The following is an 11,058-nucleotide window of genomic DNA, read 5'->3' as shown; positions in this document are numbered from 1 at the left end:
AAGTTGCTATTTCTTGAAGGCGCTATGTGGAGCAGACCACTATTGTCGAAATTGACAGTTACATGTGATATGTATGTAGAATAAGGAACAGTATTGAAATTTGGGCCAAAATGGGAGTCATTCGGTCATCCGATCATTGAGAAAACCAAAAATACCACTAATATGTCATATGGGTATACCTCACTTCGGGGCCTTCGGAGGGGGGGGTGGGGTTGCCATATTCCCGACCCCATGGTGATTCCCTTCTACCGTCTCATATCCGTCGTAGAGGAAGATTTCCGGAAGGCGGCGATCAAAGAGTATTTGTGTGGTCAAAGTGCGTTTTTTCGGTTTTCTCGACAATTAGACGACCAAACAACGCATGTTCCATCCCAAATCATAACCATGTACCACAATATATGTACGTTTGACATCCAACAGTCAGTTAGTCTAAAATACTTACTTTTTAAATTGAAACTCAGGTAGAGTAATAAGATAACATGAGACTAATTTAAAATGTGAAATAAAGTTTCATTCCGTTAAGGCTAGATAATTAACACTAATTTAGACATGTCACTTCAATTTGACATAATTAAAAACATATTACACACACACCGTATGTTTTAAGATATAAAGATAAACAAAAAAAAGTAATAATATAAAGATATATTTATACACCATTAATATTCATTAATAATTATGTTAGCAGTCCTAATTAATAATATTAAGATACATTGTTTTGCATACGGTTTACCACTGAAATAAATGAAAACGAAATGAAAAAGGAAAAGTAATTAATAATAAAAACAGAGTACGAAAAATAGAAAGTAAATAGTCATAAAATATTCTCTCATTCTTTTATTCTCTTCTCATAATCCGCGCAATGCTTCTCCCATTCTCTTATTTATATTATCTTTTCATTGCAAATTAAAAGGATAAGTTCTTCAATCTCCTTATTTAGATCCAAAATTTCAACATCTCTTCTTAATAAATTTAAATATCAAACTTCGTACTTATGCGACGATATTTATATAAGTTGGTCGCTCAAGTCCTACTTATGCGACGACATTTGTATAAGTTAGTCGCTTAAGTCTAAAAACTTATGGCTGTCAAACCTTGCGCCAAAATTTTGAGAAAATTTTCAAACAAAATGTTTTGAAAGTTTTCAAACAAAATGTTTTGAAAGTTTTCAAACAAAATGTTTTGAAAGTTTTCAACCAAAATGTTTTGAAAGTTTTCATTTCCCCTTTTTATTTGGACTTGGTCTCTCTTTTTGGACTTCATCTCCTCTTATCTCTCTTGTTTTAGACCCAAAGGACAACAACTCCGGTTCCTTCATCGTCGTCCATCCCACCGCGCTTCCTACCCTCTGGCACACCCACCTCACCCCCTCCCCCAGCACTGTATTGGCATCCGATCTCAGCGACGAGAGCGTCTGCGATGCCTTCATCTAGAATTACCTCCACCTTGGTGACGCCTTTTAAAATCCTCTTTTGGTAAGCTAAATCATTTCGCTCAAAGCCCATTTCAATTTCATACTAAATTTCTAAAATTGGTTTTTGTTCCTTTATTTGTTTTTAGATCCAATATACGACGGTGGTTTTGGTAGTGGTGTGTGGCGGTTGTGGTGAATCTGATTGATACGTGGCGCGACGGGGTAGAGCGGCAGCATGAGTTGTAGCTTGAGAGTCCACTGTCGTTGTGACGGCGGAGATGCATGGGTTGAAAGGGAGGCGATCAATGGTGGCAGAGAAGAGGCCGATGAGTTGCTCGGAGATGGCCATCTGGTGGATGGGCTTGTGGATGTGGGGGACTCAGTGGGCTGGTCGGAGCTGGGGTTGAGAGTGGTGGTGGTGTTACGGCGGCGGCCATTGAGACAACGAATGGAGGACTAGAAAATAAATGGAGGACTAAAAATTAAAATTAAAATAAATGAAAGACCTGTAAATTAATACCATTATATTTTTACAATCCACTAATTAATAAATCAATAATTTTTCTTTTAGAAAAAAGTAGATTTGATTCGACGAAATACTATGAATATAGGTTTGTCGCATAACATATTTGCGACAATTAAGGTACGTCGCTTAATCTCTCAAATGTTGTACTAAAAGTTTGAAGCGACAAGGTCAGAGTCATCGCTTAAGTGAGTTTTTAAGTAAGGGATTTTGATGTTGTCGTCGCTTTAGACCTAGAAGGACAGACTTTAAGCGACAAACATGTGGTCGCTTTAAGCTTCAAGCGACGAAATATCTACTTTATATGATGAAAACTGCTCATCACTTAAACGTATTATGGGCATAGTGCTAGCGTGCATCGTCTAACGAGTAGAGACGGAGGAGCTGGTTGCTGGCGGAGGAGAGACGGAAAAGATCAAAAGATAAACGGGTTACGTCATTAATGCATGGATTCGTAGTGGCAAAATGTTCAGTCCCGCCGCTTCACCAGTGAATGCAGACAAAGCTTATCATGTAAGCATACCAATATATCGAACCGTAAGAAACTTAGCTCTACCAACACCATTCGGTCCAAAAATGTTGCTTTCATGTCAAACAAAAGTAACCACCTTGGTGACGCCTTTTAAAATCCTCTTTTGGTAAGCTAAATCATTTCGCTCAAAGCCCATTTCAATTTCATACTAAATTTCTAAAATTGGTTTTTGTTCCTTTATTTGTTTTTAGATCCAATATACGGCGGTGGTTTTGGTAGTGGTGTGTGGCGGTTGTGGTGAATCTGATTGATACGTGGCGCGACGGGGTAGAGCGGCAGCATGAGTTGTGGCTTGAGAGTCCACTGTCGTTGTGACGGCGGAGATGCATGGGTTGAAAGGGAGGCGATCAATGGTGGCAGAGAAGAGGCCGATGAGTTGCTCGGAGATGGCCATCTGGTGGATGGGCTTGTGGATGTGGGGGACTCAGTGGGCTGGTCGGAGCTGGGGTTGAGAGTGGTGGTGGTGTTACGGCGGCGGCCATTGAGACAACGAATGGAGGACTAGAAAATAAATGGAGGACTAAAAATTAAAATTAAAATAAATGAAAGACCTGTAAATTAATACCATTATATTTTTACAATCCACTAATTAATAAATCAATAATTTTTCTTTTAAAAAAAAAGTAGATTTGATTCGACGAAATACTATGAATATAGGTTTGTCGCATAACATATTTGCGACAATTAAGGTACGTCGCTTAATCTCTCAAATGTTGTACTAAAAGTTTGAAGCGACAAGGTCAGAGTCATCGCTTAAGTGAGTTTTTAAGTAAGGGATTTTGATGTTGTCGTCGCTTTAGACCTGGAAGGACAGACTTTAAGCGACAGACATGTGGTCGCTTTAAGCTTCAAGCGACGAAATATCTACTTTATATGATGAAAACTGCTCATCACTTAAACGTATTATGGGCATAGTGCTAGCGTGCATCGTCTAACGAGTAGAGACGGAGGAGCTGGTTGCTGGCGGAGGAGAGACGGAAAAGATCAAAAGATAAACGGGTTACGTCATTAATGCATGGATTCGTAGTGGCAAAATGTTCAGTCCCGCCGCTTCACCAGTGAATGCAGACAAAGCTTATCATGTAAGCATACCAATATATCGAACCGTAAGAAACTTAGCTCTACCAACACCATTCGGTCCAAAAATGTTGCTTTCATGTCAAACAAAAGTAACCCCCCCCCCCCCCCCCCCCCCCCCCCCCCCCAAAAAAAACCAAATGTTTTTTCATCAGAAAAAAACATATATATCATGTGTACCTTTCTTTGATCATATTGTAATGATCGATGATCACATTTTCCAGACCTTTAAATTGAGCATATATATTAGGGATATATATTGACTTAAATTCTGTCATTTTGTGATTTTTTAACAAATAAAGCAATACAACCGTACCAGAGACGGAAAATTGTTGTACTAATCAGTGTTGTAGTCTATGATGTTTTGTCGATAGTAGTGATACATATGATTAATTTATATATGTATATATATATATATAATAAATGATTGTGTCCTCAAACACTTTTTATGTCAAGTCTTAGATTGTTTTTTTTTTCTCCTTGACCACTAAAAATGTATTAAGATTTAATTACAATTAGCATCGCGAGGAATCGAATGACATATCAAGAATTCCTACATTAAGATTTATAAAAATAAATCCGGACTGGACTAAATAATAAGAGATATAAAAAACAACTCTAATTTAGCACGAGGTCTAAAACCACAAGCAATAAACTTCATTAGATATTGATAGAATAATTTTTATCTCGCATTGTAGCGCTCGTATGTTCCTAAATGCCCCTGTTCTTGTTGTAGAATACTCAGTTCTTATGAATGGTCATATATAGCTAATAAAGATATTACTGTTCTTTTCCTGGAGATGAAAGGAGATCGACTATGCATGATAAATTACATCAATGGTTCCAATTCAATAGCTTGAAAGTAGAGGTGGAGAAATCGTGCCCGTACTGTGCTCGGGCCAGCTCCTTTATTTTTCGTGTCAGGCTCGGACTGACCCATTTTCTTAAATATTAAGCCAGATCCGGCCCACGACCAAGCCTATGTTGGACCGGACCAAGAAATAGGCCAGCCTAGCCCATTAGCATTATAAGACACAATTAACATAAAACAATTGTGTAATTAGAATATTTATTTTATATAACTATTTATAATAATAAAATAATAAAATATTACAACACATTTGATAATCTTATTTCTAAAACGTCACATATGTTAAAACTATGATTTTTTATCACTGCTTTGAATGATATTTGTGACATAATGTAATTCAAATAATGAAGAGGTTTATATTTAAAAGTTCTAATATTCAATTCTCATCATTATAATTGTTTAAAAATTTATATAAATAATATAAAATTATGTGTTTAACGGGCCGACCCATGAATCGTACATGGGTCATGCGGGGCTCATGGGTTAAAATATATAGACTTGGCCTGACCCATTACAATAACAAGCTCGGGCCGGGTAGGACCGCTAACGGACTCGGACCGTGTCAGACCGATTTTTAATTGATTGTGGCCGTACTGGATTCGGGTTTTTCAGCCCAGTTGCCACCTCTACCTGAAAATGTTAAGCTTAAGTATTTTATTTCAGATATAAAGCATTTGAATTTTTTTTTTTTTTGAATAATGAAGGATGTGATTAGTTCGTTTGAGAAAGTCTCAATATCACATGTGTTCAAATATAAAGAAACATACATCCTTGATTGATCCACTAGCCTACGTGTTAGACTAAATCCCTCCACAAGCGAAATGGCTCTTATTCCCGATCGATTGCTCTTCTAGTCATTCCAGAGGTATCATAGTTGTAATTTCATTTTCCTTTTAAAAAATTGCTTTGCATTTCAAGGCTTGCTTATAATATATAGATGCATATTATATATAGATGCATCATTTGCTTGTTCTTTATTGGTGTTAAAGGTAGCTAGTAATAGTGTTTAAATGTGCAGTGATAATGAAGACAGAGTGGCACCGTTGTGTGGCACCATTCAGGTGGCAACGTATGGCTGTTTGGCACAGAATCCGGGTAGAGTCTTTGAGATTGTAGCGGCACGAGGTTTTGTTTTCTTGTTTCTCTCACTATAATCAAAAAAAAAAAACTCCCCTCCCAAAACCACCTTTACTACCTCTCTAGTCACTCCATCTCTCCCCCAAACTTCCTTCAAGTCTCCACATCTATCTTCTGTATCTCTCTCTTACATAATCACTACTGGCCCGAAGCGATTAACCTAGCAAGAAAACCATTCGAACTTATCTCCAAGAAAAAAACAAAAATTGCACAAATGAAAATGAAACGTCCCAGAAGACACCAGAAGTCACACATGGGTGGTTGTTGCTCTTTCACGCCTTTTAAGCATGCGGGTCCCCAAAAACAATGTCACTCCTCTTCCTGCTTCTTCTTCTTCAACCTCTGCACCGATCGCCGGATTTGATCAGCTTACAAACTGAGAAGAATATATTCCGTCCAAACTAGGGTTCGTATTAGCGGCGAGAATTAGTGGTTGGTGAGGTCGAGGTCTTGTGATAATGACCGATTAAATACTAATTCAGTCATGGTTATCAGAGAAGTGACGTCGCTTTCCATGGTTGTGGTAGACTAATACCTCAATTAATTATATTATTAATGTCTTATCTTTGTTCAAGTTGGTGTTGCTGTTGTGATAGACCAGATGCTTTATGTTGCTTCACTGTGAGGGTTTGAGTACTAGGGAGCACCGCGGGTCCCTTCTCTCTCTTCTCCTGCTTCCTTAATCCGATACACACCATCCTCTCCCACTTGCACTTATCCATACCCACCATCGTGTAAATCAGATTCCAACAGAGAACCAAATACCATTTTCTTTGATACCATGGAGGGAGTGCAAGTTCAAGTCCAAGGCAACCGCCAAGATCTGCATGCAGCGGATCACAGCAACCAGAATCTGATCGGAAAAGAAGTGATGAGGAACGATTTCGGAGAAGATGGAGACGCCGCTGATCTATGGCTTGATAACGAGCAAGGCTCTCTTCTCGCTGACGTCAACGGCGGAACTGCTTCCATCTTCTGCAATGACTTCCCTCCTCTGCCTGAGTTCCCTTGCATGTCGTCTTCCTCTTCGTCTTCATCGACTTGGGTGCCGGTGAAGACCATGTCGTCGTCTTCCTCCGCGTCTTCGTCTTCTTCCGCCGCTTCCTGGGCAGTTCTGAAGTCGGATGCGGAGGATAATCGTATTCCAGATTTTCAGCAGCAACAAGAACACAACAACAGTCACTACTTTCATAATGAGTCGGCTGATGCACATCCGGCGGGGGCTTTGTCCTCCACCGCCTCGATGGAGATCTCTCAGCCGTCGGATCTCGGAATGGATTGCATGGACATGATGGAGACTTTCGGGTACATAGATATGTTCGAAGGCAACGAGTTCTTCGACCCTTCTTCCATTTTCCAAAACGAAAGCCCAATGATGGACCAGTTCCAAGCGCAGGAGCAACCTAACCAGCAACAACATGCAGAGAACCAAACTCCACATCCACAAGAGGACATGGTTATGGGAGATCAGGATAACAAGGTCCCCGAGGACGATATGGCTTCTGTGTTTTTGGAGTGGCTGAGGTCAAACCGTGAGACTGTTTCGGCCGAGGATTTAAGGAGCGTCAAGATCAAGAAGTCAACAATCGAGTGCGCGGCGAGGCGGTTGGGTGGAGGCAAAGAGGCGATGAAGCAGTTACTCAAACTGGTGCTAGAGTGGGTTCAAACTAATCATCTCCAAAGGAGGCGCGGTACCAAAGACTCTGGGATGCAACAGTATACAGTAGACCCAATTCCAAACACCAACCCTAACCCTAACCCTACGCAAAATCCTCCCATACCATCGCCGTGGATGGCGTCTCCCCAGTATGATGCGACAGGTCCTGTTGTAGTCCCTACTACGTCACAGGCGGGGTATCCGTCCACTCCGATGATGGGGTTTATGGGTCAGGACCCGTTTGGAAACGGGCCGGGTTATCAGCAACCAAATTCAGATCAATACCAGCATCAAATGCTGGAGACTGCACCATCTTGGCCGTCTTCATCTCCATTTATGGGCAACAAGTATGGATCTTTCCCTGATAGTAATGTCCAACTGGCACAGACTCAGCAACAGTTCTCCGGTTACGGAGGGCAGTTCAATCAGTATCAGTATTTTGGAGGGCAGTCAAGTGAGCCGCAGCTGGTGAGGATAGGGTCCTCAGCAACTAAAGAGGCTAGAAAGAAAAGGATGCAAAGGCAAAGAAGGACTTTGGCACACTACCATGGGAGGAATCATGGCCATCAACAGAATCAACATCCTAATCATATGCTGGTTGGGTGTGCTGATCATAATTGCACTGCTGCTGCAATGGGCAATCCATCTGCAGCTAACTGGTTCTATTGGACTTCAGCAGCCACAGGTAGCCCTGCTCCTGCAGCCTCCCCAGCAATGATGCAAACTATGGCTCCTGAGGCAGCAACACCGGTGCTTCCGGTTGATCATCCGGCCAGTCAAGGGCAGAATTGTAATCCAGGCTGGCTTAATGCGCAGGAAAGACGGCTGGTGTGTTGTTAATTTGGTGCAGTATAATGTTTCTGTTCATATAATTGTGCATTAATGTGTATACCATGAAAATGTGTGTAAATTTAGTAATATTAGTTATACAGGCCTGTTTTACTTAATGTGTGCGTCATTTTGTAGGGAATGAAATCTGAGAATATGAACTTGAGGTTCCTTCTTCAGAAAGTATTGAAGCAAAGCGATGTGGGCAATCTTGGAAGAATTGTATTGCCAAAGGTAACTCCCTAACTTCCATTTGATTTTGTTAGTTAATTTAAATTTCAGATAGATTTTATTTTTCATTGTAATTGCACTGATGATGTTATACATAATTACTTATATTGATGATCAGAAAGAAGCTGAAACCCATCTGCCCGAACTAGAGGCAAGGGATGGAATTTCGATTGCGATGGAAGACATCAGCACTTCTCGTGTATGGAACATGCGCTATAGGTATTTTACTATGAATTTAGATAATTCATTCAGCATGTCATGATTACTCTCAATCTGCAGAATAAGTAATTTTGTTTCCCATTCCTGCTATGTTCGTGGAGTTTCAGGTACTGGCCCAACAACAAAAGCAGGATGTATCTCCTTGAAAACACAGGTAATGCACATTACACTAATCAACATCAATCATTAGTGGCAATAATCAACTTTTGTTAATGTAATTGACGTTGTTGAATGTATAGGAGATTTTGTGAGGGCAAATGGACTCCAAGAAGGGGACTTCATAGTCATCTATTCAGACGTCAAGTGTAACAAATATGTATGGACATATCTCACTTATTATTATCTAATCAGATTTTTTATATCATTTATGTTTTCTCAAATTCGGTTGTTCCATATGAGTTACACAATTCTGTTCAACAGATGATACGAGGAGTGAAGGTAAGGCAAGCGGGGACGAAATCAGAGTCCAAAAGGCCAGGAAAGTCGCAGAGGAACCTGCATGCAAGCACTCCATCTGCCAACAATGGTTCGTCATCTAAGAAACAGTAAATTAAGAGAGAAAGGAGGAAAAGGTAGCTGAATTCTTCAGAGTATCCCAGCTAGCTCAACTGCCTTCCTCACCCTTTTTTTTCAAATGCATGAGAACAAAATGGACAAGTGTACTGCAAAGATGGTCTAGGGTTGCTGGAACGCATAGCAGCCCTTAATTTTCTCTGCAAGTGGGAGGGAGGTCGATTTCATGCGTTTTTGAAAGCTGAGATCTGGAGGCTGGTTGGTTGGTCCAGTGATGATTCAGTTGGCAGCTAGCATGCTCTTGGTTTTTTGGGTCTCAATTAAACGTATAGAGATCTCTCCAATACCAGTGTATGCGTGCAGTCTTTTGACATCAAGTATATTATTGTATGTTGTGCTTGTTAATTACTAAATAGTCATATATGTGCAAGAACCATAATTCGTAAATTATGTATATGAGAGTTGAAGGGTTAGTGACGTTCATTCATTAGTGCTCGAGAAACATATGCATGCATGTATGTTTTGCCAGAATGCCTAAATAGATTAGTTTCATCGTCGTCCTTACTGTTAATCAGAACAACATATTCTGGTGGTTCTATGACTTCTATCTATGTTTTAGCCTGTTGAACACTTTCAAATGTCTCCGATATATGCTGGGAAGAGATCTTTTACATTTTGTGGAAGATTTTTTGTTTTGTTTTTATCATTTGATGAGTACGAAAATAATTTTGCCAAGAGTCAACATATATAGTTGTTATTGATCATACTTAGAACGTTGAAACTTGAATCATAAGAGGGGGACTATATATTGCACCATTTCCTAACCTTATCTTTTTATTTCTGACCTTCTATTAAACTTCATATTACGTTGAACTTTACTTCCCGGCCTGGTATCCGGGTCACTTGAAAAACATATCCACAGCCAAAGACAACCCCATTTATCGATCCTTTCTTCTTCCTTCTTCACCAATATCTCTATACTCTGGTATTACCGTACGTATTACTTGAGAATAAAATGGTGTTCCATATTATATTGTTGATCAATAATGGCAGATTGAATACGGATATGCATAGCTAGCTAGTTATCGTTAGCATGCATGCATGAGCATGATTCTTTTCCGATCGCGATGGGATTGTTGATCGAATTTTATATTTTAGGACATTATAGGCCTAATACCTATGCATAAATGAAGAACAACCCCCCCCCCCCCCCCCCCCAATGCATCTTGCTTCTCTAGATATTACCTTTTTTCGATATGTTCATTACATGATCGAATAACTTTAAACATCTCTACTAAAGAAACTACAACTTTCATCCTACCCTTTTGACTTTTGCCTAATTGGTTTCAGTTTCGGCCCTTTATTATCTACTATCTAGAGCCACATTTGTTTGGAGCACCACCATCAAATTTTCTTAGAAATAGGGATGGAGAAGGCGAGAAGCATATGCATCTCCTAGCGGATGGCAACTATCATTCGGTTCCAAACTAGCCACTGATAATCTAGGCTAACTTGAAGATCCACCCTGAGGTCAGCTGCAATAATCAACATATATATACTCCATATTGAAGGAAAAAGAGAGCTATTGTGAATTTTTGACCCAATGTCGGAGGTTACAAGACTTGATATGTTCACGAAGTTGCTGAATTGCTTCAGCACGGCTTTTTCATTGCACAATAATTACATTGCTAGGAAATTAATAACAAAGTGATGGAACCGGCCATTGAGCAAAGTCAGCCTCCACCCCATCCAATTCTCTTACGTTTTTTGATACTCAAATCTGGTCCATACGTTTAAACTTTACAGCGTAACAAACGTTAATTTATTTTTTGTTTTATTTTCTCGAGGCAAGACTTTGGTACTTGAAGACATATTGGTGAAGACTCCTTTAAACATAATAGAAAAAACTGTTTAATGTTCCGGGAGAATTACTATTCTACCTTTATGTGTGTCTTAGCCTAATAGGTTTCCTGTTATGAGATAGATTAGCATCTCCGTAATAGATTAGGACTCTGAATCCTACGGGATTGTGGTTTTGTAAATGCCTATATATAGG

The 11,058-nt window shown here is 39.7% G+C and overlaps 1 protein-coding gene across 1 annotated transcript; it reads left to right on the top strand.

Annotated features, from left to right (window-relative positions):
* Positions 1-6,335: 6,335 nt before the first annotated feature.
* Positions 6,336-9,038, top strand: LOC126785442 (B3 domain-containing transcription factor ABI3). The gene is made up of 6 exons (XM_050511138.1): positions 6,336-8,039; positions 8,178-8,273; positions 8,389-8,489; positions 8,597-8,643; positions 8,729-8,805; positions 8,910-9,038. Exons 1-6 carry the CDS (start codon positions 6,336-6,338, stop codon positions 9,036-9,038), a joined length of 2,154 nt encoding a protein of 717 aa, XP_050367095.1.
* The last annotated feature ends 2,020 nt before the right edge of the window (positions 9,039-11,058 follow it).

The sequence above is a fragment of the Argentina anserina genome, chromosome 2 (genome assembly GCF_933775445.1).
Source record: "Argentina anserina chromosome 2, drPotAnse1.1, whole genome shotgun sequence".
NCBI lineage: Eukaryota > Viridiplantae > Streptophyta > Magnoliopsida > Rosales > Rosaceae > Argentina > Argentina anserina.
Note: the sequence above shows the minus strand (reverse complement) of the source record. Positions and strands in the feature narration are given on the sequence as shown.